The 26,355-nt window shown below is 45.4% G+C and overlaps 1 protein-coding gene across 2 annotated transcripts in view; it reads left to right on the plus strand.

Moving 5' to 3' along the window:
* Positions 1-14,643: 14,643 nt before the first annotated feature.
* The window catches only part of Itgb3 (integrin beta 3), a 62,477-nt gene continuing 50,765 nt past the window's right edge, over positions 14,644-26,355 (plus strand). The window contains exon 1 of one of the 2 annotated variants that reach the window (NM_016780.2): positions 14,644-14,808. In NM_016780.2, coding sequence (NP_058060.2) covers positions 14,733-14,808 — 76 coding nt within the window. In that variant the 5' untranslated portion in view covers positions 14,644-14,732. Of the gene's footprint in view, positions 14,809-14,841; positions 15,024-26,355 lie in introns of those variants that run through there. The other variant, XM_006532312.3, reaches the window with a different exon arrangement.

Consider the following 26,355-nt stretch of genomic DNA (forward strand, 5'->3'; position numbering starts at 1 on the left):
ATTTATTCTTTACTTATGTGCGTGAGTGTGTCTGTGTAGGTTTGTGCATGTGAGTGGAGGTGTCTGCAGAGTTGTAGTTGGTTGTGAGCTATCCAACTAGGGTGCTGGGAATAGAACTCTGGTTCTCAGCTGTACGTACTTTTAACGTCTGAGCCATCTCTCCAGCCTCTAGTTGCAAAGAATATTAGTCATTTTGTATTTGCCGACATCAGATATGCTATGACTTGTTGGCGACAGAAGCATCACGGTGTAACTGAGCTGATGTAGGGACAGAGAGCTAGAGTGTCTGTTTTCCATGGGAGACTTTGATGTCAGAGAACACGGTGAGCTAGCTGCTGAGTCTGGCTGGTTTGGTCTGATTTCACCTTCTCATGCCTGGGGCATCACAGGAGACTCAAATGATGGTCTCCTTAGTCCTGCTCCTTCTCCATTCAATTCCCACCCATCTCAGTTCTCAACTCAGTTCCTCTGAGCTTCCACAAGAAGGGACGGGGGCTGGAGAGATGGCTCAGCTGCTAAGAGGACGCGGGTTTGATTCCCAACACCCACATGGTTGCTCACAACGGTCTGTAACTCTCGTTCTAAGGGATCCAATGATCTTTCCTGACCTCCACAGGCACCAGGCTCACATGTAGTGCACAGACATACACACAGGCAAAAACCCATACGCACAGAATAAGAATAAATAAATCCAAATTAAAAAAAAAAGAAAAGGGCCAAGACTAATGTAAAAAGCTGTCACTAATTGGAATGTAGCGAGATTCATACATTACCTTGCTATTTATCTGAGGTATTTTATTGCTGATATTGTTTTAATTAGAATTAATTTTCCCTCTTTTCTCATCTCTTCTCACGGAAATAAAACCCAGAGCCTTGCTCATCATGCAGTGTCACAATCCCTCCTCGCCCTTGAATTAGAACAAAGCCTTTGTAATATATGCTAGTGCCTGGCTGATAGTTTGCTTGGACTTTTGAGTTGTTGTTGTTGTTTTTATAGACTCAAATAGCATCAAATTCTTGCCCTTAAGGAATATTAAGTCTAGCATGGAAGCAGAGTAGTGTCTTTGCACACCACATGTAAAGTGTACCAAGTAGAAGGCAGATGTTATAAGAGAGGCACTATAAAAGAAAATTGGGCTGGCCTGGTGGGATGGCACAGTGGTTAGAAACATTTGCTGTTCTTGCAGAGAATCCTGGCTTGATTTTCAGCACCCACACAGAATCATGATGATACATATACATACATATATTATATATAAATAAATGATAATATATAAATCATATATAATCTTTAAATATATATTCATATATTTAAATATATTTATACATTTAAATACATATATAAATATATTTAAAGATTTATTTATTTCATGTATGTGAGTACACTGTCACTATCTTCAGACACACCAGAAGAGGGCATTGAATCCCATCATAGATGATTGTAAGCCACCATGTGGTTGCTGGGAATTGAACTCAGGTCCTCTGGAAGAGCAGTCAGTGCTCTTAACTGCTGAGCCATCTCTCCAGCCCTGATGAAATATATTTTAAAACAATCCTTTGACATTCATATTGTTGTACCGCTGACTAAAGATAAAAGCCAATTTGCATGTAAAAGATGGATGTGCTTGGTCACTTTTAGACGGAGAATTAAATCACGTCTAAGCATTTAATTAAGAAAACAAATCTAGATCATCTTCAGTGTTTTCCTGAGTTGCTTGATACTTGATTTTTATAACCGTTGCTACAAAGAAAACCAATACATAGGACACAGTACTAATTTACACCAATACAGCATATGAAATGCTAGCAATACATTCAGGGTTATTTCAGAAATTGCTCCTCTCCTCCGATCTCAACCGAAAATTCATTTAACAATTAGGATTTTTTTTTTGTTTTTTTGCTAATGGAGAATTTCATGCATGCATATAATGTTTTGATCAAACCCACGTCCTATCTCCTTCCCTTACAATCCTTCTCCTAACCTTCCCTCCCATGATTCTCTTGCAGACTTATGAACTCTCCCTTTTCAGACTGACTTCGGAATCTCCTTAGTGCTGTCAGCACGTGCATAGCTACCAGGCTGTCTGCTGGACTGTGGGCAACCTCAAAGGGGCCACATCCATGAAGAGAGCCAACTTCCTGCCAGCAGCCCTTAATCAATTTTGGATGCAGTCCTTTGAATTCATTATACATAACCAAAGCTGACTTTTACCTCTGACCCTTCAACCCTGACCGTCCTGCCTCTATGTCCCAAGTGCTGAGATTGGAAGTGTATGTGTCACCACACCCAGGGCCTTGCCCACTGTTAGGCAAGCACTCTCCTGGCTGAGCCACATCCTTAACCCTCCTTTAATGATTTTTAAATAAAGGCAAGGCAGCAACTCAAACTGCAAATTTTAAAATTAAACATTCTAACAGTCCAATCCGAAGTCACACTAATTGAATACATACTGAGGAATGATGGTAGGAAAATATTTAAAGTCTTTGTTTTCCACGAGCTATTGTGTTTTTATAAAAATGGAAAACTTTGTATGCACAGGAGAAACATTGTAATTACTAACATATGTCTTGGGCTGCTGAGATTCCTTAGAGGTTAAAGATGCTTGCCTGATGACCCAAGTTCAATCCCCAGGACCCATGTGGTGAAGGGGGAGGACTGACTCTTCCAAGTTGTCCTCCGACCTCCATGTTTAGAAACTTTAGAAAGTGACTTAGGACAGTCCGGGTCTGAAGGTTTACTACGCAGAATCCTCTGCGCACCGACGGGGTGGATGTGAGGGTCCAGATACAGACCCAAAGGGCCAAAGGACGAATCTAAGAAACAGGGGGAGGAGGGCAGGTGAAGACAGCCCTGGGGGTTTCTCAAGGACTACGAGCCTCTGAGTGTGGGAAGGTGATGGGACACAAGAGTGGAGAGAAGCAATAGACAAAGGAGGGCAGGGGTGTGTGTGTGGGGGGGAGTGGTGTGGGGAGTGGGGGGTAGGGGGGTGGGGAGATCTTCCTGCCTGGAGAGAAGGAAGGCCAGGGCTGAGGACTAGGCTTTCCTGGGTTGGAAACAGTGAAGCGAGACGCGCTGCTGGCAAATTCTGCTCCGAGCTCATGGTCACCCTACTCTTTGTCATCCTTTCAGGAAAAAACTGAATCCCCTAGGGAGTTGGGTGTGTGTGGGGGGAACTTCTGTGTTTCACCCAAGCCTTGGTCTAATGCCTGGCTTTTTCCGGTGCCGTATCAGGATCCAGCCAGGCAGGGCTGGTGACTTCTTGTAATAGTCAAGACAGGAAGTGGTCAAGACCTAGAAATAGAGCAGTCCGTGGGGGTGGGAAGGTAGAACTCCCGGGGCCAGTGGCACAGAATTCCTGGACTTGGCTTGGGCTACTACTCGGCACTAGAGATCGCTTTTCTTTGTGGGTTTCTCAGTTTTATCTCAGAAAACAGATATCCAAAGGGTGTTTTAGCCAAAAGAGGGGAGCTTTCCCTACCAACCTCGCAATGCTAACTTGAAGCAGTCAGGGGTGTCTGGCACCTTGTACCATATTTACAAAAAAGGAGACAGTGAGTTGTAGGGTCAGCGCTGAGTCAGACAGACCTGTTTTTAATCCCATCTTTGCCACTAATACCTGGGTGCTCTTAAGCTAATTACCACATCTCTCTGAGACTCTATTTTGCTCACGTAAAATCAGGATTCTCATGTCTATTTTGTGTTCCCTGAAAATAAAAAGTATTATGGAAAACGATGTTCAGCATAGTATCTAGCCCCTAATGCTACAAAAATAAAGGTAGATAATAGGACAATAATGAACACTATAAATACCTTTTCATATCTTCAAGGCTCAGTTTCCATTTACACAGGATGGGTTGTTATGACAATTATTTAATGCCAAATATGGTGGATGCTCTCAGTTTTTAGTTCTTACTCTTAGGAGAAACGCTGCAGAGGAGGGTCTGGTCAGGAGCTCCTCATGGTGAGGGAAAGTAGGCCAGAATGATGGGAGAGGCCGTTCCTTTGCCTGGAGACCTGTGGTGCTAGCTCCCTTCACCCCCATTTTGTGGGCTTGGAGACAAATCCTGGGTCCTGCATATGCTTACTGAAGTGTGCTAGGTCCAGCCTTGGAGACTATTCTTGGAGAGAAGGTCTTAAGGGACTTGGGGAGCCACTGACTGGGTCCTGCACCACAGAGAGGAACAGCAGAAAGGAGTGGATATGCTGTGGCCGGTGGCTAGAGCAAGGCCTTCCATCTCACAGAGCTCTAGACTCCAGGATCAGTCTTCTGAATTTGTTCTGAACCCTTGAGGTCCCAGACCCACTTGAGAAGCTGGTAACCACTTTCCTAGCAGCATCGACATCCAAGCTTTTGCCAATTAGAGAGAGTCACAACGCTCCAGAAACTCTGCAGGTAAAAAGAACATCTCCCTGGGTTCAGAAGAGGTAAGTTCCCCAGTGCTTGGGACAAAGGGGCTTATCTTAGTGGCACTATTTAAGGGCTAGGGAATAACCCCTGGGTCCTACCAAGGTTAGCATGGGGCAGAAGACCTGGCCCAGATTTTCAGTCAGTTTGTCCAGCAGTGACAGTGCCATAGCTTACAGCATCTTCAGGATTTGCTTCAGCCAGCACTGGTGGGAGGGGGCAGCTAATGATAGGCAATAGCACTGAAGCAATTGTTTTCCTGATTTGTAGGTAGATGTCAGGGCCAGACTGAGAACCTGAATTGAGTCAGCTCTTCATCTCTATAAGGAAATTCCCAGGTTGCCTAAGTTGTATGGGGAAAACATTTATTTGGCTCATAACTATAGAGGTTCGAAGGCATAGTACCTGCATAAGCTCAGCTCTAGTGGATCCAATGGCAGATGGCAGACGACCTGGGGGAAGTGTGTGTCACGGGCAGCAGCAGTACATCTTCAGGGGAAGAAGAGTATTGGTTGGCCAGCCCTGCTCTTTAGATAATAACTTTCTTTTTTTTTCCTTTGGTTTTTTGAGACAGGGTTTCTCTGTATAGCCCTGGCTGTCTTGGAACTCACTTTGTAGGCCAGGCTGGCCTCGAACTCAGAAATCCGCCTGCCTCTGCCTCCCAAGTGCTGGGATTAAAGGCATGTGACACCTCGCCCGGCAGATAATAACTTTCTTAGGAAGAATTACAAGGGGATCTTAGGAGACCTGTTGAGTCGGCCACATGTAAAACATCTCATGCCGTCAGAGACTTAAGACCTCCCATTAGGCTTCCTTTTAAGGCCCATACTGCCTCCCGGTGACCATAAACCTCTGGTGGGGGCACAGTGAGACTACATCTAAACAATGACAAGCACAAGTGGGATGCTCATATTGATGATCGAATACTTATTATAAGTCAGTTACTGAGAGCTAAGTGGCTTCCATTTCTGAAGCAGAGGAAGGAACAGAGGTTCAGGACACTTAGGCAACTTACCAAAGTAAATTGTGAAGCCAAGATTAAAATTCTGGCTATCTTCAACTAACTTCTGTCTTCTAACTTCCTTTTTAATAAATTGAAGTTACTTTATTATTTATTATTTATTTATTTATTTATTTATTTATTTATTTATGTGTTTGCGTGCATGTGTGTGTCACAGCTCAGGTGTGAAGGTCAGATTCTTCCTCCAGGTGAGGTCAAAGGTCACCAGGCTTAGTTTCAAATGCGTTTACCTGCTGAGCCCCTTCACCAAGTTGTCTCCTCTGCGGGTGAGTAAGAAATGCCTAAGAAGTCTAAAAAGCTTGTGAGCTGAGCAACAGATTTCCTTTTACTAGAGCAAGGCCCTGGAGCGGGAGCTAGGGACTTTTAGAGAAGTACCAGGACAGGAATTTGGCGTCAGGGCAAATTTGGAGCCAAACAGCAGCAGCAGCCTGTATCAGAATGAGGCATCTCTCATCTTGGGGATTATTAGCTGGAGAAGGTTCATGGATTGCTCTGAGGACATGGCCTGGGTCATCTTGTGACGTCCTTGTGGGCACAGAGCTTCATTCTGGCTCGACGAGGCACTCGTGGATATGCGAGGCTGGGATGGCAAGTTCTGGGCTTCTCGCCTTCTTCTCATGAGCCGGAAACTTCTCTCAGCCTGGCTTCCCAGGGCTCTTTGCCTTTGCATCCTTAGCATCCTGGGAGCCATCTGGCCCATGCACACATTGCCTAAATGGCAGTAAGTGACTGGATGTTGAGTGATAAGGCCAAGTTCATTCCTTCCAATGTCCTTGGTCAGTTCCAAGAGTACTTTCGAAGACAGCCTCCAGAACACAGACATTCTAAATTATGCCATTAAAAAAAAAAAACAGTATGAACCCTGAAAAGCCCATTCTTCTACAAGCCAAGGGACAGATGGGTCATTTCAATAGACAGAAGGAAGTTCTCTGCCAAACATGTAGGAGGAGAAGCCTTCGGGCCAGCGAGCTACATTACGCTTTGTCGCCTCAACCAGAGGAGTGGCTTTTCACCAAGAGGTCTGTAATCTCTCCACAAATAATAACAGTGAGAACACAGTTCCTCTGTGCTCTGTAGGTTAAAGGGTTTTTCCAACTGTGGTCTCTCAGAACCGAGTAGCCCTGAGTGTGGGTTGAGGTCAGGTTGTGTGTGTGTGTGTGTGTGTGTGTGTGTGTGTGTGTGTGTGATATTAGGGTAAAAAGCATGGGAAATGACTAATTTTACAGATGGGGGAAAAGTGTAGAGAAAAGTTAATGGCCTTTTCAAAATCCTGTGATGGTTAAGGTTGATTGTCAACTTTATGGGATTTGGAGTTGCCATGGAGACAAATCTGTGGGTGTGGCCACGAGGGGTTTCTACATCAGATTAATAGACCCACTTTAACTGCATTTGGCACTATTCTCTGGGCTAGGATCCTAGACTGAATAAAAGGAGCAGGTGAGCTGAGTATAAGCCTTCCTAGCTCCCTCCTCCTCCTCCTCCTCCTCCTCCTCCTCCTCCTCCTCCTCCTCCTCTTTCTTTTTTGGTTTTTCGAGACAGGGTTTCTCTTTATAACCCTGGCTGTCCTGGAACTCACTTTATAGACCAGGCTGGCCTCGAACTCAGAAATCCACCTGCCTCTGCCTCCCAAGTGCTGGGATTAAAGGCGTGCACCACCACGCCCGGCTTACTCTCGCTTCTTTAGTGCATCTTGTATATATCGGTGGTGGGACAAATAGATTGTTAAGATTATTTTTAATTTTTATTACATTTCATTTATTTATTGTGTGCAGAGGGCACACATATGTCGTGTGTGTGTGTGTGTGTGTGTGTGTGTGTGTGTGTACAATTAGTAGGAGCTGGTTCTCCCTGTCGTGTGAGTCCTAGGGAATTGAACTCAGGTTGTCCGGCTTGGTGGCAGATGCTCTTATCTAGGGCTGAGCCACCTCTCTGGCCTCTCAATTGTTAAGATCAACAATCAAGTGCTGTGGTGAGGGACAATACAGGGAGGATATAGATTCTTTTATTTATGGAGGGGTTGCCTTGCCTATGGCCGGGAAGATGAGTCCCTGCCCTCACAGCATCTATATGCTAAGTAGTGATGGAGGAGAAGGCTCAGCTTCTGACAGCTATTGTTATGGAATTGCTCCCCTACTGTAAATAACAATGAGGTTTGGCAACATATTTGAGAAGCTGCTTTTTAGTTCCAAACAACAGGAAAGGTAACACTGTGGCGCCTTGGGTAACATTGTGGTCTCTTGAAGGAGAAAAGCACACAAAGTGAGCCTTATGTGTCGGGTTTTCTGCCTCGAGGCTCTTTCTGGATTGAAAAGCAGGAGGCTGAAGACTGAGAGAAGTGCATGCTAGGCCACTGAACAGAGGAGCAGAGTTCAGTGTTTGCTGAGGATGGAATCTGAGGAGGACCCTCACTAGATACGAGGAAGCTAAGTGGAGAGAAGCCTGCTTGGGTGTTCCTTGCTGTCTTCTGGTCGGGTGATGGGAGGCATGTGCACTCGGGGGATGTATATGTCCACGGGAGAGTCTCTATTCCTTTCGTAATGCAACTGAGAGCTGAGAAGACACTGGAGGCTGCTGCCTGTTGCTTGGATATGTTCATGTGGGGAGTCAGCCTAGTCAGATGGTGAGTTCTCCCTTAGGTGGCTCCCCAGAAAGTTCATGCTCTAGGATGTAGAGTGAATCACCGGCTCCCAAAGAGCTATTGATGGTAAACACATGCACAAGGAGATGCTCCACATTAATCAATATAAACCCAAACAAGTCGGATTGGATGACCTATTACCATGGCCCCAATCCAGAACACTTCTAGCTACCAAAAACCCACCTACACATGGGTGTTTATACTATACACATGAAGAAATGGAGTTGGCAACCAAGGTAGGCATGGTAGTGTATTCTTGTACTCAGTAGTGGGAGGATGAGGCTGGAGGATCATAAGACTACGGTTAGCCTGGATGGTGTAGTGAGTCCCTGTGTAAAACAAAACAAACAAAACAAAACTCAACACAAACATAGAAAAAGAAGTCTATGGAGATGGCCAAGGAAGTCTGCATTCATGAGTTTGAGCCCTAGATCCCCAGAAGGAACTAACTCTTCTGACCACCACACAAGTGCAGCAGTGGGCTTGTTCTTCCTCAACAACAATCATTTTAAAACAAAATAACAATAAAAAGAAACTAAAATGGAGACACCGATAACTGATTCAAATTAATACTTATAAACAAACAGACAAACAAACAAAATGCAAGAGAAACAGACCCTTAGATGAAACAGAATTAGCTAATAATTTTTTTTGTGTGTATGTGCACACATGCACACCTATACACAGAGGCTAGAGTGTGACATCAGATGCTGTCCTTTGTTACTGTCCAAGGGTCTCTAGCGGAATCTGTGGTTCACCAATGGCAAGACTAGCTGGCTGGTGAACCTTGGGGAGCCCCCTGTCCCCACTGGCATACCTTCCCCCCATTTTTCTGCCTTTTCTTTTCTGTTTTTTTCTTATCTCTAAACATGCAGGAGTTTGGGTTTGAACTTAGGTCTTCATGTTCATGGGGCAAATAGTTTGTTTACTGAGGCGTCCCCAGTCCCAGCTGACTAGCACTTTAAGCAATCCTTATGAACAGTCTTATGGAGTTAAGAAAGACTAGGGACCTGACAGTTTAAGAAATAAAGAATCTGAAGAGAGAAATTGAGAGCAAAAAGGAACCAATAGGAAATTCTACAGTTAAAAAAAAGTAGAAAGCCGGGCGTGGTGGCACACGCCTTTAATCCCTGCCCTAGGGAGGCAGAGGCAGGCGGATTTCTGAGTTTGAGGCTAGCCTGGTCTACAAAGTGAGTTCCAGGACAGCCAGGGCTACACAGAGAAACCCTGTCTCGAAAAACCAAAAAAAAAAAAAAAAAGTAGAATAAAAAAAATAAATGTACAATGTCTGAAGTGAAATGAAAATTCTCCACAGATAAGCTCTCGAGACCTATGAGAGGCAGAGGAAAGGGTTAGAGATCACAAGAAGAGATCAGTAGACTAGCATACAAGATAAGCAATGATCAATGGCTGAAAGAAACTGGGGTGTGCTCAGGGCTAGGGCAGCCGCCGGGGAATTCTGAGACTTTGGGGTCTGTCTCCAGCACTGAAAATCGGAACAAAAGCCTCACCACTGTGTAAGATATCACTTAATCTCAAACTCGTTACTTGGAGTTTCCATAGGAAAAGAGAGAAATTATTTGAAGAAACAATGGCTAAAAGTTTCTAATATGGACCGTGAAAACAAACCAGTTATCTACCTATCTCCCCAGAACCCAAACAGATAAAAGCAAAAGAAAATACTAGTCACCATAGAGTGAAGTGGCTTAAGAGAAAAATCAAAGAGGAAGGAAAAAAAAAAAAACCTGGGAGAAACTGAATGACAGAATATTGAAGGATTAGGCTATAACCTACGGAATAAAGTAAGTGAGTTCATAGTGATACGAATCAATTAATTTTAGAAATAGAAGCAGGACAGCTCTTCCTTATGTAGAATATTAATTAATAGTGCTTGAAGGAAGGTGGAAAGCCATGTTAAATACATAGTAGCAAGTGAGCCATGCTAAATACACAGTAGCAAGTGCTGCAGTCAGAAGACAGGGATGGATAATGGAGAGATGGCTCAGTGGGCAGCAACACCGGCTGCAAAGCTTGAAAACTCGCTAACTTTACTGTGCACCCGCAGTGGCTCTTTCGTTCTTTAAGTTACACTTCACTTATTTACTAATTTGTGTGTCACGTCCTCCCTTCTCCCCGACCCCCCCCCCCCCAGGGGCTCATTCCATGATGGCGTGTGTGGAGGTCAGAAGCTATCTTGCGGGAGTCTGTTCTCTCTATCCTGTGGGGCCTGGGGACAGAACTCAAGCCTTCAGACACAGAATTAAAGTACCTCTTATGAAATTTGCATTAGCCGGGCGGTGGTGGCGCACGCCTTTAATCCCAGCACTTGGGAGGCAGAGGCAGGTGGATTTCTGAGTTTGAGTCCAGCCTGGTCTACAGAGTGAGTTCCAGGACAGCCAGGGCTACACAGAGAAACCCTGTTTCGAAAAAACCAAAAAAAAAAAAAAACAAAAAAAAAAAAAACCAAAAAAAAAAAAAAAAAGAAAGAAAAAAGAAAGAAAGAAAGAAAGAAAGAAAGAAATTTGCATTAATAACAAAGAGAAAATTGTGACTTTATAGTCATGGGAATACACTACCATAACTATGCAATAGAAGTCAACCTTGTAAGTAATAAGACATTAACATCTTGGCCTCCTAATGTTATGGCCTGAGAAGGCACAACATTTTGACCTTTTTCTTTTTCTTTCTTTTTTTTTTTTTGTGGTATTCGTGCCCAAAATGACTCAATCATGAGAAAACAGAAGACAAACTATGAAAAAATTGGCCTTGACCTTTCAAATATGTGTAAATGATAGAAAAGGAAAGAAAAAAAAATCACAACTTCCTGGTCCAATTTCCTGGCCTTTAATCTGGAATGACTAGTTTCCACCTGAGGCTGCCTGAGCAAGAGTTTAGACTTCGGCCTGCGTTCTCCTGCACTCCGTTCAAAATGGTTTCCCTGGTTTCAGCCTTCAGGAAACCTTCAGTTCCCAAGCTTGACTGCACAGACCCTGACAGTGAACCCTGGGTGTTCCTTCTCAATTTAGGATTCTGGGAATGGGCTCTGACTGGCTGAGTTCATCGTGTACACATCTCCCTGTCTATTCATCAGGATCCAGAAAGCATGCCACAGGCTGAGATGTGGTAACCAGGATCCGCCCTTGCTCCCTCAGGTTCAGGGCTGCGGTGAGGAGGCCGTTACAAGAAGGATGCTCAAGCAATGTTTGCATCTCTGCCTACTGTCCTGTGTACAGAGCTTCTCAGACACCATCCTTTCCAACCAGGGATGGCGTGTAAAAAGAACAACTATGAAAATACCCACCGTAGGTTGAAGGATAATTGGGAGACTCAGTGACTAAATATAACAGAGAGCCTGGATCAGAACTGGGGTCCTGGGAAAAGCAGCAGAGATCACATTCTGTGACAGGATCTGTTTACAGTACTGAATCAACAATCTTTTGTTTGGTTAATTATGATTTGGCAATCAATGCAAGATGTGGACATTAGGGGAAGCTGGGGAAGGACAGAAGAGAACTACAAAATAAACATAACTAATTTCAAGATGAACCGTTAAGGTGGGAAGGGGGCAGCCAGAACAAGAGGATAGAGAAAAGAACTGGGAGGACGGTAAGCTTCAGTGAAGACAATAGGGTCAGCACACAGTGGGATGTCTTTGATTCAGCTTAAGTGTGAGTGGCCCCCAGAGGCTCATTTGTTTGGATAACTAACTGATCCCCAGTTGGTGGTGAAGCTTTGAGGTTCAGAATGCAAAAAGGTGAGACCTGGCTGGTAGAGGAGAACCTTGGAGGGTAATAGCTCAGTTTCATACAGGTCCAAGTCTCTTTGCCCTCTGGCCTCCTGTCAGGATGTGAACAGCTGCTTCAAGTTCTCTGCCGAGATAGACTCAAACTTGAACACTAGGAGATGGCTCACAGGGCAGAAGTGTTAGTTAAGCAAACTTGATGATCTGAGTTCCATTCCTGGATCCTATGCTGTCCTCCACCTCCATGTGTACCATGGCATGCATATAGTTGCATATACCACACATATACTACACACACACACCACTACACACACACACACACACACACACACCACACACACAAACACCACACCACACACATATACACACACACACACACACACACACACACACACACCACACCACACACACAGGGCACACATACACATACCACACATACACTCCCCACCTCACACACACACACCACACACACAGGACACACATACACACACCACACACACAGGACACACACACACACCACATGTATACCCCACACACCACATCTCACACACACACACCACACTCACACACACACACACTCTACAAATTAACTTTAAAAAAACAGGGACATAGAAAGGGGTGGAGGGAAACTTGTGACAATTTATAAAGCCATTTATAAGAAATATCATCAAAAACACAGTGAAATAGCCAGAAGTTCAGCAAATTTGTTTAAGGAGAGTTGTAAGAGTTGCTAAACTTAAAAATATCATCGATTAACTTTGTGTGCATCGATGCTTTGCCTGCACATGTCTGTATAAGGATATCCGATCCCCTGGAACTGGAGTTGCAGATGGTTGTGAGCTGCCATGAGGGTGACTCGAACCTGGGTCCTCCAGAACAGCAGACAGTACTTTTAAACACTGAACCATTCCTCCAGGTCCAGGAGTTGCTAAACGTAAAGTTTAGCACGACGAAGGGAGATGATTCTAGACTGAAACTCAGAACTAGAGAACAGAGTGAAGAGTAGCAGAAGTGGTAGACAGATGGGTGAATCTCTTGCTCTCCTGATTTAAGAGATGAATAACCATTTAAAATAAAAAGCCTAAATTGTGTTTTTAAATTACTGTTTTGTGTGTATATGTATATAAGTGTGTGATATGTGTGTGTGTGTAGTGTAGGCTTATGTATACGGTGGTTGCATGGCTATACCCATGTGTACCCATGCACATACATGTGGAGATCAGAGGATGCTGTATTTTCACAAGATAGGGTCTCTCACTAAGCCTGGAGCTGGGCTAGCTGCCGGGCAGCCTTCTGCCTCACCACTTCCTCCCATTGCACTGGGATTACAGGCCAGCAGATGTCTATGCTCAGATCTGTTTGTGGTTGTTGGGGAATTTGAACCCAGGTCCTCACATTGGTCCAGCAAGCACTCTTGTCCACTGAGACATCTCCCTAGCCTCACTATTACTTTTGGTTTGCTTGGGATACTTTCCTGTTATGTAGCCTAGGGTGTATTCAAACTTGCTATGAGTCACTGTGTAGAGTAATGAAATACCGGGGAAAATACAATTGTGTCCATGAATTTATACAGTTATAAAGTTCATATCTGTGACATGAAATGATATAATATCCTGTTGTGTGAGAAGTCTGAGGAAGAAGGGTACACCTCTGGAGAGGACAAGGCTGGAGGAGGAGGAACATCAGACAAGATGGCGTGGAAGACATGGCATTTGAGATGTTTTGAAAAGTAAGTGGGATTTTCCAAATGGAAAGAGGAAGGAAGGTCAGTCAGATGGAAAGGCATGGGACATTTAGGAGTGACAAAAATCTCTTGGGCTAAGGCTGGGTGATGGATCATGGCTGAGTTCTTTCCACACCCTTCCTCCAGAGTCTGCTCTAGCTCAGGCTGGCTTTGAACTCCCTATGTACTCAAGCACTACCTGGAACTTCTGGTCTTCCTGCCTCCTTAGGCTGGAATTGTAGGCATCACATCCTGTTTCACGTAGTGCTGGGGATGGAGCCCAGTGGTTGCTAGGCAAGTGCTCTGCCGATTGCACCACATCGCCTGCCCTAGTTTTATTTATTTATTTATTTATTTATTTATTTATTTATTTATTTATTTATTTATTTATTTTACAACACTACCCTTCTTGCGTAAGGATGCACAGGCCCAGTCACTTCTTATGACATCCTGATCAGCTTCAGCATTTTGCACCTTTTGCACGTCTAGGGGTTTCCCATCTGGGGAAGACTCAAGGAAACTAGTGCAGGGGATAGGAACAGCAGCAAGTGTTCTCTGAGGAAAATACTATAAAGCTAGTGAATTTGAGTTGGAAGGCAATATGGTGACTGTTCTAAAATGATTCTTAGACACCTGCTACGGGCAAGCAAGCATTTACAGACAGAGGCTCTACTCGGATCCGTCTTTCCTACCACAAGCTGCAGGTGTGGTATTGACAAGAGGCTGCATAGAAAGCATTTGACAGCTGCCTGCCCGTTGAGGAAAAGAATGAAACCAGGAGGAAAGCAAACTGAGCCCGGTGAAGTGAAATAGCAGTGTTGATGTCTCTGCGGAGGTGGGACTAGCAGAGTCCAGGAAGTGACCCAAAGCTTTTTTTTTCTTCTTTTTTTAAACCGAGCACCCAGGCGCAGACACCTGGGACCCAGATGCACACAGGACCCCGGGGGGCGCGGTCTCCTCTAGTGAACGCGGGCAGGTCCTCGTGGGCGGGGGGCTGGGGAAGATTGCAAAGTTTACCCATCACACTCAGCCTCAGGCAGGGTCCAGGCGTGAGCCGGAGGGAGGGAGCGCGAGCACTCCGCCCGCCCCGCTGTGTCCCACCCACCCCGTCCCCTCCCTTCTTCCCTCCCCTCCGCAGGAAAAGCAGCTGCGGGTGCCAGGCTCGCCGTGGCGCGCGCGCGGCGTGAAGGGCGGCGGACAGGATGCGAGCGCAGTGGCCGGGACAACTCTGGGCCGCTCTGCTGGCGCTGGGGGCGCTGGCGGGCGTTGTTGTTGGAGGTGAGCGAGTCGGGTGCGCGAAATGCCGTAGGACCCTGGGAACCCGGAGCTAGGACTGAGAAGCAGAGGTGCGGGGGGCGGATCCTTCTTCCCGTGGCCTCGAGGGCGCATCGCTGGTGGCGGAGATCCTGGCCTGGCCCGGGAAGCAGAGGAAAGATGGAGATCCGCTGGGCCGTCCCGGTGCGCTGGCAGAAGGATGCAGCTCACCTGCTTGGGTGGGTGTGTGCGCTCTGGGTTGCCCCTTTCTCTGGAGTGCGCAGGACAATCTTCTGGCCGCCCCACTCCTTAAGGAGGAGCAGGGATTCGGGCTCCGTCCCTTCTGGGGCCGACCTCTCACCCAACACTCCCTGACTGTGTGCTGGGAGTCAGCACAGAGGTCCTTGGGGCTGACTTTGTCTCTCCTGCGTGTGTCCCACAACATCAGCTGCCTGCATCGTCAGCTTTCAGGCCCACTAACGCTGCAGGGAAGGGGAGTCATCCAGTCCGCAGAGCCTAGGGGAGCGGGAGGGGGTGGTTGCTGGAGGTCAGCTGGAGCAAGTAAAACCCGCAGTTGTGTGTGTGTGTGTGTGTGCACATGTGTGTAATACAGTCTCATATATTTCAGGATACCTCACACTCTGTGTAGTCCAGGGTGACCTTGCACTTCAGATTCCCCTGTGCCTCTACTAAGGAGTGCTAGGACTATAGACATGCACCACCCCTCAGGGTTTATATGCTGCAGGGAGTCGAACCCAGGGTCTCCTCATGGCAGGCAAGCACTTTATTAATTGAGCTACATCTCCAGACCCAGATGGACTATTTGTTAAAGGTAAACTTTATTAAGTTGACTTTGAAGTTAAGTAATCTAAAAAAAGATTTTGGTGGCTGCCTTCCTGACCCTTGTACGGTGGTACAGATGAACATAGACATGGGACAGGGAAAGGGAAAGGGGTTTCAGTAGAGAACTGATATTTGTCTTTTGTGGCAGAAGCTTCCAAGCGAAAGATGAAAACTGTGGTCTTTAGCCTACATTGAACAAGCTTTGTCACCACAGAACAGGAACCAGGCTCTCTAGCATTCTGCCCTGGAGATATTAGAGTCTCTGTCAGCTGCTGGTAGCCGTTGATGGGGAATGGGGAAATCCTCCAGGAAAGCTGATGTTTCTAACAGATAGGCTAACTTTCGTGAATTTAAAACCTTTTAAACATTTCGACTTAATTTTTTAATTGGCATGTCATGACAGGCCCTGCTTCTGTACAGCGTGAAAGTGTCCTCACAGATAACAGATACACTGAACAAAAGATAGCTAGTACTCTTTGTGTTAGGCAATTTCCAGTTCCCCTCAGCTATTTTGAGATTTTACTTAAAACACTTTGTGGTTTGTTTGTATCTATAACTTTCACATTGACTTCTGAGTGTCATCATCACCACCTCAGGATAGAAAGAGATCCTGTTTAAAAAAATAGAAGTGATATTTCTGAAGAGTGACACTCAGGTTGTCTTTTGGTCTCTGCCCAGGGACAATTGTATATGAGCATGCATGTACATGTGCATGCGTGTACACATGGTATACACACCAAACAAACAAACAAACAAACAAACAACGGATCCTTTAGGATATCTGTTCACAGATTTGTTGTGATTGGAATAATCTAGGGAGGCGATGGCTTGTGCCAAGCTAGCCTCAGGCTCCCTCTGAGAGGATGTAGAGTCCTGTTGAGGGGCAGAAGCCTCTAGAGCATCCTGTGCAAGAGGTGTCTGTCATACTCACATGCCATCTCAGTGTTGGTGGCAGAGTTGCAAACATCACTAGGTCCCTGGGGAAGCAGGCAGTGTGGTGACTTTGGGGACACACAGAACAGGGTCGGAGTGAGGTGCCACAGAAGGGCCTTCAGAGTAGGAGGGGTAGGAGATTCTGCTCTGAGGAGACGCTGACTTTCAGTTTCTAACTACAAAAGTAATCCTTTTAGCTTCATCTAAATACTTTGTTGTATTTAAAACAAGGCGTCCTTGTATCGCAGTGGGTATTCTAACCTAATTAGGTCAGCTAGGATGAGGTGCTTGGTTCTCTAGAGTCCGCATTCTGGGAACTGTCCAACTAAAGCTCTCTTCAGGAATCCGCAGGGCCAGGAGAGATGAGGAAAGGCTTTTTGCTGGGGAAGAGGGACAGCTGGGGTTTAAGCAAGCGGGATGTGGGTTTGATTCTTAGCTTTGCCCCTGATTGACCATGCCATCTTGTTAAATTACCTAATATCTTAGTTGGGCTTCCTCACCTGTAAAGTGGAGAAAAATAGTGCCTCTCGTTGGCAGACTAAATGAGACAAAGGCTCAAATGAAGTGTTCCATGCGTGGTGATTGCTGTTGCTATTAAGCTGTCTACTATGGACTGCGGGCCAGAGCTGTTGCTGCTTCGTGCATTGGTGCGGTCCAGGCTCCCAGCTGAGAATTCAGCTCTCACAGCCTCTGAATTCAGCTCATTCCTCTGTGGTAGCTTGGCATATTTCAGCCCTTTGGGTCCTCCAAGAATCTACAGAGAAGACCCAGGAGGAGAGATGTCCACACATTCATTTTTTTTTTTGAGTCTTAACTTTGCATAGAGATGGAGGGCGGTAAAATCCATACATAAGACTTCAGTCTCTACAGGGAGAGCAAAATGTATATTTTGCTCAGCACTGTGCCCAGTGCTTGGCACACAGGCAACAAAAAAATTTATGTAGGGCTTGGTATAAAAAGGCACCTAGAGGTGATGTCTCTTTACTTGGAGAAATATAATATTTACATATTTATAGTCTCGGGTGTTCTACCTGAACAGTGTGTGTGTGAGAGAGAATATATGTTTGTGAGAATGTCTCTCTGTGTGTGAATATATGTGAGAGTGTGTGTCTGTGTGTGTGAGAGTGTGTGTATGTGTGTGAATGTGTATCTCTGTGTGAGAGTGTGTCTGTGTGTGAGAGTGTGTCTCTCTGAGTGTGAATTGTTATGTTTGAGTATATGTGTGTATGTATCTCTGTGTGTGAGTATATGTATGTGAGTGTGTGTGAGTGTACGTATGTATGTAAGTGTATATGAGTGTGTGTCTATGTTTGAATATATGCATGTGAGTATGCATGAGTGTGGATGAGTGTACATGAGTGTGTGAATGAGTGTGTGTCTATGTGTGAGTGTATGTATGTATGTGAGTGTGTGTGTGTGTGTGTTTTGCTGAGAATGGAACCCAGGGTTTTGTGCACAATAAATGTGCTTCACTACTAAACTACAACCCCAATCTTTTGAATCCTTGCACTGATGTCCGTCCTCTGACCAGAGGATGACAGAACACAGGGGTCCTCTGAAGTGTCTCCCTTTTCCCTGTCTTTGGAGGGAATCACTAGAATAATCTTTTCTGTTCTTCCCCTCAAGTTCTTGAGCACGAGGGCAAAGGTGAGACGTGGCATTTGTGGCTTGGAAGAGCATCCAATGGGACAAGGAGGCAGTGCAGCGAGGAGAGGGATCTGAATGGGACTCTAGAATTCCCGACGAAAACTCTTCCTTTGCAGTTCTCCACCCTCCTTGGCTTCTCTGTTTATCATTGCCTCCAGCTGCAGGAATCCTGCCCTTGTTGGCAGAAACAGTCAGGAGGCATGCCCACAGGAACCGCAAGTCATGAATCAGCAGACAGATAATTAACTGGGCAAGGAGTGTGTGTGTGTGTGTGTGTGTGTGTGACTGAGCAGCTTCAGGAATAAACCACTTGGTTTGTCCTTAGCCTCTGTGCTGCCCACAGAGTGGCCTGCTGTATCTCACCATCTCCTCCTCTCCCTTCTCTCCAAGTGGAAAGGGTCATGTGCCTACTGCAAACTCAGGCCACTAGTGGATATGAACCTAAGATCTGGAGATGATGCTGTCTAAGGCTTCTTTTCTTTGGAAACTACCAGAATTTATTAGAACTTGAGACTATGTAGCATAATGATAAGAACTTACCCTTCTCTCTAGGCACACCATGTCCCCAGAAAACTTCCACTTCTTTTAAGGGGCTAGGATTGGGGCCTAGAGATCTGGCTAGCAGTTAAGAGCACTCGATCTTGCAGAGGAGCTGGGTTCAGGTCTCAGAACCCACATAGTTGATTGCCAATTGTCTGTAACTTCAATTTCAGGGGACCTGACACTTTCTTCTGAGCCTTAGGCACTGCATACATAAATACATACATGCAGTCAAAATACTTGGACATATAAAATAAAAAGTATATCTCTTTTAAAAGGAGTGTTGGGCTAGAGAGATGGTTCAGTGCTTAAGAGCATTTAATACTCGTTCAGGGGACTTGGGATCACTTTTTAGCACCCGCAGGAGACAGTTTCCAACCATCTGCAATTCCAGTCCTTGGATGTACATGCTGCACACAAACTCATATAGACACACACACACACACAAATGAAAATGTACCATGGGGTTTAGCATCCTCAGTGTGTAATTCTGTGTATTTTGGTAAAGACAAATTATCACCGCCATATTGAAAATAGAGAGTATTTTTGGTATTCCAAGAAGTTCTCTCCAGCTTCTTTGTAAATCTCCTATTGCCACGTCTGGTCCCTGGCAATCACTGCTCTGTCTCCTGTCCCTGTAGATCTGTTTGTATAGAATATCACAGAGAAGAGATCACGGTGAGTAGCCTTTAAGTCTGGCTTCCCCCTTTTGGGATGCACTTATTGTTCTTCTGAGTTGTTGCTTGTGTCAGTAATTCCAAGAGCTCCCTGGGGTCGTTCCATCCTACTGCAGTGAGATATCACCCTGGATGCAGTGCAGCTACCTCCACCAAACCTTGGAGGTTCCACTGGTGTTCAATCGGAGAGACACATTTGAGCCATGAGAGGTTCCTACTACTAGGTAAAGAATTGAGAGCCTGGTGCTCAGCACTGGGGAAGCAGAGACCGGTAGATTGCTGTGAGTTCGAGGCCAGCCTGATCTGCAGAGCATGTTCCAGGACAGCCAGGGCTACACAGAGAAACTTTGCTCCAAAAAAGAAAAACAAAAATAAACAAACGAAAGAACTGAGGAATTTGTAACAATCTCTACTTGTCTGTTTTTCTTTCTTTCTTTCTTTCTTTCTTTCTTTCTTTCTTTCTTTCTTTCTTTCTTTCTTCCTTCCTTCCTTTCTTTCTTTCTTTCTTTCTTTCTTTCTTTCTTTCTTTCTTTCTTTCTTTCTATTATTCTTGGTCCTAAAAGCAACCGATATTTCCAAATATATTTCTATTAGGTTTTTATATATATATATTTTGGTAGTCTGTATTATGATCACTGTCCCCTCCTTCCTCCCCACAATGACTCCCAATTCCATCCCCCCTCCCAAGTTTACCTCTTCCTTCTCCTTCTCTGTTTTTCTATAACTCAGTATCCCATATGTGCCATCTATATACTTAATGGATGTGAAACCATTCACTGGAGAGGGGTCCACCTACCAGGGACCACATCCTTGAAGAAAATTCTCCATTCTTCAGAAGCCATCAGCTGTCAACAGTGGCTAAGTTAGGGGCGGGGACTTGTGAGCCAGCCCTCGCCCCTGCTGGGACTTTGACTGTCATGATCTTGTGTGGTGAACCAGAGGTGCCGTGGTATGAGTAGAGCTGTCCCACCACACCGAGATGCCAGTGCTTTACTTTAGTCCCACCCAACATCTGGCTCTTACGATCTTTCTGCCTTGGCAACAGATGTTTTGTGGTCTAATAGGACATGTCGCTCTTGAGGTCAACGGACTGGTCAGTACGCCTGGATCCGTTCTGCTCCTCACGTATTTGGTAGCATCTCTGAAAAAACAAAATAAAATAAGACAAAACAAAACAAAACAAACCCACAAATGCAAACAAAGCAAAACAAGTCCTTAGACATCACACTTTGCCAGGAGACCACTGCCATCCCTGCAGCTCCTTTCCCTGGAAGGCCAGAGAGAAAGAGTGAGGTGCAGACATGTTCACCATTAGACCAACGTCTGATTTGTCCCTATTTGTCCCATTTCTGACAGTGCTACCAGTCAGGAAGGTGGTGTATTCTACTCAGACCCCCCACCCCCCATATGTACAGCTAGCACATGTGTGCTGATACAGTTTTTTCTGTAGTTTAACTTGTGCTACATACAACTTCCTTTTCTGTAGAAAAATTCTCAGGAAAAGAGCACTAGGCCTGTGGTTAAGAACTTACGTCATGCATGGCTTTGTGGGTTTTTTTGTCAATTAGCTGGAGGACCAAGCGAGTCACCTTATCTGTAAGCCTTCATCCTGGTATCTCAGAGGCTGTGGAGTGGGTGAAGGGGCAGATTAGATTTTTTTTTTTATTTTTGGTTCAGGATTCTCTCTTTTTCTCTCATCTCTTACTAGAGAAGTTTCTCCTTTAACTTCTCAGTGATTTGGAACTCCATGCAAAGGTTCTTTGTGAAGGGAGAAGTCCTGAGGTTAGAACCAGGCTTGTAATACTGCACTAGAAGAGCGTTCCGGGAGGCTGTCAAAAGGCACACCCAGTAGCCACTTTATAAGTCCCTGTAGTCAACCCTCTTTGCTGATGAAATTCTTAGAGGCAAAAAATCTGGTGTGTGAGCTCTCCCATCGTTACAAACTCTGGTGTTAACTCTCCTAGACTAATCCTTTTCTCCAAGTGTTTTGTGAGGACTGTATTTGAGCATCTCACCAGAGGCTGGGGAGTGCTGAGTCTCACAACTTGGGAACAGAGCACACTTGAGAACAGAGCACACTTTGCCCTGAGTGATTCCAGAAGGCCATAGGGATAGGCTGGTCAAAGTTTTTGTTTTTTTGTTTTTTTCATTCTCTCCCATTATTATCATTAATCCACAAATAAAAATTCTGTATCTGATATGCAGCATAATTTGAAATGTAAACATTGGGAAATGGCTAAATCATGCTATAGGACACATGAATTAGTGCACACAGATACCACTTGTTTCTGGTGAGAAACTTAAGCTGCTTATTTACTTATTTTATTTTATTTTGTTTTACTTTTTTGAGATACGGTCTCTGTATGTAGCCCTGGCTGTCCTGGAACTCATTCTGTAGACCAAGCTGACCTTGAATTCTGACCTTTATAGAACAGAAGGAAAACCAAGAGATCTATGTATATATAGCATGGTGACTAGAGTTTTCAACAGTGTGTCTTCTACTTGAAAATTGCTGTTTTTAAAAACAGCTGGGCTTAGTAACCCACATCTTAAGTCCCAGCACTTGGGAGGCTGATTTTATTATTTTATTTTATTTTTTGAGACACGGCCTCATTTAACCTATGTTGGTCTTGAACTCACTTTTTAATGAGGCTGTCTTTGAACTCCTGAATCCCCCTGCCTCTACCTCCAAGGTGCTGGTATTCTGTGTGCTACTATTTCTGTCTCTGATTTTAATAAATGTTGCCAAACAACCTTCCATCAAAACTGATTTGCCTTCTTACCAAGATTGGTTGGTGGAATTGTTCACACCACAACCGCTGGCACCATACCATGGAAAGTTGGGGAGGGATGCCCCAGAACTACAAAGCTGGATGCCAAGGTCACCTCCAGGACACCATGGAGCTGTGCATGAAACAGAGCATGGCACAGGCACGTCTCTTCTGTACACTGAATGAGTCAGTTGGGGGCAGGGTGGGGCTGCTGTGAATAAAATCTCCCAGAATTCTAAAATGCAGCATTTGACCCAGATTTTAGGCCATGAGGAAGAAATGTCCACTTGTATACTGAGCGACTTCAGGTCTAAGAATATCTATCTATCTATCTATCTATCTATCTATCTATCTATCTATCTATCTATCTATCTATCTATCGCTTCTAGAGTATTAGCGGTCTTGTTGACACCTTCTGGTTCTGAAAGAATATACGTTTTGAGAGCCAATAGCACTCTGAAGAACCTCTAATCAAGTACAGAAAAGCTGAAAGGGGGTTCCTAAGAAGTGAGGGACTCACCCAAATCACAAACTAGTTTAGTGACTGGTGAGGTCTGGTCCTGGGGGCTCCTGTCTCCTGCCAGGGTGACTTCCTTCTGATGTCCCATTGTAGACAAAGGGCCTGCTTATTATGAACTTGAGGTAGAGGAGAAGAGAGGTGTATTTGTGGTGCAGGAAGCAACTGGATGGAGGAAAATGGGGAAGAAAATGGGTCATTGATTGGACAGTTACCACATGCCTCTTTCACATATGTTACCTTACCTAATCCTCGTGCAGTAAATATTATGCCCTTATTTGGGAGGCTGAGTTGGTGGGGAGGGGATAAAAATAGCTGTCTGGGCTTTTCAGAGCTTGTCTGATAAAGCTGGGTGGCCCATAGAGTACTGTGGGGCAGTGATAAATCTTGAGTAGGCAAGTGACCGGGTTTTAAAGAGAGCACCAGAGAGTTGGGTGCCACTGAGCTCATACGGTCTGCAGAATGGCAAGGACTTCAGACCTCTTGGACGAACTGCTTTCTCTTGCACACCCGCTCTGTCCCTCCAGGGCTAAGTGTTAGCTTTAGATCACAGTGTTCACAGGATGGGATTTTACAGTCCGCATCCCATGGCTTCCTAAGTGACCCCTTTAGAGACGATAGCCAGACACGGTCTGGCTTCACTTATAAAGGTAGGGAGGGTCCTAGTGGCTGGAGGGGCCCTGAAGCAGGAAGCCCAATAGCCAAAACATAGGAACCTTTTCTAAAGTGGCTGTGCTCACTCAAATCTTCCCTTAGTTCCTCATGCCTAATCCATCAGCAAGTCCTTGGAATAGAGTGCATCTAGAGTCTGACCACACCATTGACACCGCTGCCCTTTCAATCCAAACCGTTGCCCGGATTGTTTTTAATTATATCCCAACCGATCCATTTTCCTTCTGGCTTCGATCCTGTGCTTGGTGGCCAGGCTGAGCATCTCCCCTTCGCTTCTGCTCAGATTCCTTCAGCATCCCTACTGTGTGATGCAGGCTGTGCTCCCAATTGTGTGCTGGCCCCTAGTTCTCCAGTCTCTCCTCTGCTTCTCTCCTCCTCTTTCCTCTGTCTTCCTGCTATTTCTTCAATGGGAGGAGGTCTGTCCATCGGACTTTGTTCTTTGGCGAATGCCTTCCCGTTAATGTCACAGCATCATTATAGAATGTCAACCTCCCAGAAGAACCTTTCTGGACTGTTTTCTGTAGCTGACACTGCTAGACTAGTTTATGCATGACTGCTTTGCCTTGCTTGGAAGCATTTGCCTCTGCTCTCTCTCTCTCTCTCTCTCTCTCTCTCTCTCTCTCTCTCTCTCTCTCTCTCTCTCTCTCTCTCTCTCCTGTTTCTGTTTTATTATTGCCTTCCTGACCAAAACATGAGCATCACCGGAACAGGGACTTGTTCAGTTCATCCATGTTTCTCCAGTGCCTGGGAGTGCAAGGCAGGTGCTCACTGAATGCTTGTTGAGTGAATAAATGAATGAATGAATGAGTGAATGAATGCTAGGACCGTTGATAAATATTGGCAGAAAGTTGTATACCTAAAGGACCTTCTCTGACCTTACTCATGGGTGAATCAAACATGGCAAAGTTTCCATGCCAAGATGGCTAATTGTTTTTGTTCCAATTCATGGAAGTATCTAAGGACACACTGCTCATCAAAACAATGCCACATATGGCTGTGGAAAGGCAAATCCGCTTAGAATTCATTTCTTTGGGTTGTCGTGACCAAGTCCTTAAGTTGATGGCTTAGGACATCAGAAACATGTGTCTGAGATTCTGGGTAGAAGCCATCTTTGCCTCTGCTTAGCTTCTAGTGGCCCTGGCACTCCTTGATACTCCTTGCTTCTAGCTTTTTCACTCCAGCCTCTGTCTCTGATGCCGCTTGGCGTCTGCCATCTGCATCTGTCTTTGTGTGGGGTTTTCCTTTCTTACAAAGGTATTGGTCATCTTGGGTTAGTGTGCACACTAATGACCTCATCTTGTTTACATCTCTGTGACCAAATAAGGTCACATTCAAAGGTATTGGGGGTTAAGACAGCAGTCAGTCTCTCTCTCTCTCTCTCTCTCTCTCTCTCTCTCGTGTATATTCAACCAATAACATTTTAATATTTACTCTTGATGGAGGCAAATCACACACAATTTGTATTGTTAAATTTCACATTTAATTGGCTTGGATGTACTTAAAGAACAATTTAAAATCTGAAACCAGATACCTCTGCTCTCTACTGATCCAGCAATGACCCTTGGAGCCTTTTGCTCCTGAGGGCAGAAGTCTGTTCTCATGAGCCTCACACCCCCTTCCTCTCCCTCTCCCTCCTCCTTTCCCTCTCCCTTCCTCTCCCTCTCCCTCTCTCTCTCCCTCCCCTTCCCCCCTCTCTCTTTCCAGCTTTTGTGCTTGCACGATTCCTTCAGCTACTGAGCTACCTACCCTTAAGAGAGAAATAAAAACCAAAAATGTTCCTTGCAACTTGTTCTTGATAACCCATGTATGTATGCATAGGGCCGTTACCATGAGCTATTCTGTCCATTGAGTGACCCACTCAGGAGACTGCATTGGAAAATCAGGCACCACCTGGGTCACCCACTGACCCCATGGACCTAAGTGGGAAGTGACTCAAGCTCAAGGGCAGGGCTGAGGCTCCAGGCCAGCTTTTTCTCTGGCTGGCAGCGAGAGATCTGCACAGGGGTCATTAGTGTGGATTGTCCTCCATTCTCACCCCAACTAAGTCCTGATGCAAGGGCGTACTGCCCCTACATTCTGACATCCTGTGTCCCTGGACAACGTGTCCTAGACACAGCCCTCACTGATGCGTTACGACTTCCCCTGGTCCCAACTTGTTTCCTTTTTGCCTCTGTTTTTTTTTTTTCCCCACCCTTTATCTCATTTCTGGTCCTGTGAACCAGGCTGAAAGGCCAAACCACAGCCTTGTATCTCCACTTTCCAGGCAAACTTCTTGGCTGGTCCTGTCTGTCTTTCCCAGTGACTGTCTTCTCTCGGCCCCTGTTCCTAGATTGGATTTTGAATGCACACTCCTTGTTCTGTTTAGATTTTCACCTCATCTTGATACGTTTGGGCCCCACCCTTGCATCTCTAACCTACTCTTCAGGGCTTAATTAGCTTTGGGCCTGTGTCCTGTATACAGTGACTTTAAGGAATTGAAAAAAAAATTAGCAAAACATTTGTCTGCTGTAAATAGCTCGAAGCTAAGGATAAAAAAGGCAACAACAAAACCAACTCCGGCCCCAGCGTTCATTGAGCACTTTCTGTCCGCCAGCTGTCGCGGTCACGAATGCTCATTGAAGCTTTACAACCAGGACAGTCCTGGTCAACCTTGCTTGGCTTCTCTCACACAGGTTTTGGGGAGCCATCCATTGTTTTCACTGACGTTCTGGTGAGGAACCCCCACTTCTCCAGTAAGCCCTTCTGGACTGCAGAGGCCTAGAAGGAATCCAGGCTTTATGAATGACTAGAAATGGAGGGTGGGAGGGGACCCATAAGCCCAGAAGGGAGGGGCAGCTGGGCGTAGCAGGCTTTGAATCAGCTTGGGCCCACCTCAGAGACCTCTGATGAGTCAGTCACTTTCAACCACCATGCTCCAGGGCTTCTGTCCTTAGTGGCAGGACTCGGTTGGAGAGGTTGTTGGGGGATTATT

This window comes from Mus musculus, chromosome 11 (genome assembly GCF_000001635.26).
Source record: "Mus musculus strain C57BL/6J chromosome 11, GRCm38.p6 C57BL/6J".
NCBI lineage: Eukaryota > Metazoa > Chordata > Mammalia > Rodentia > Muridae > Mus > Mus musculus.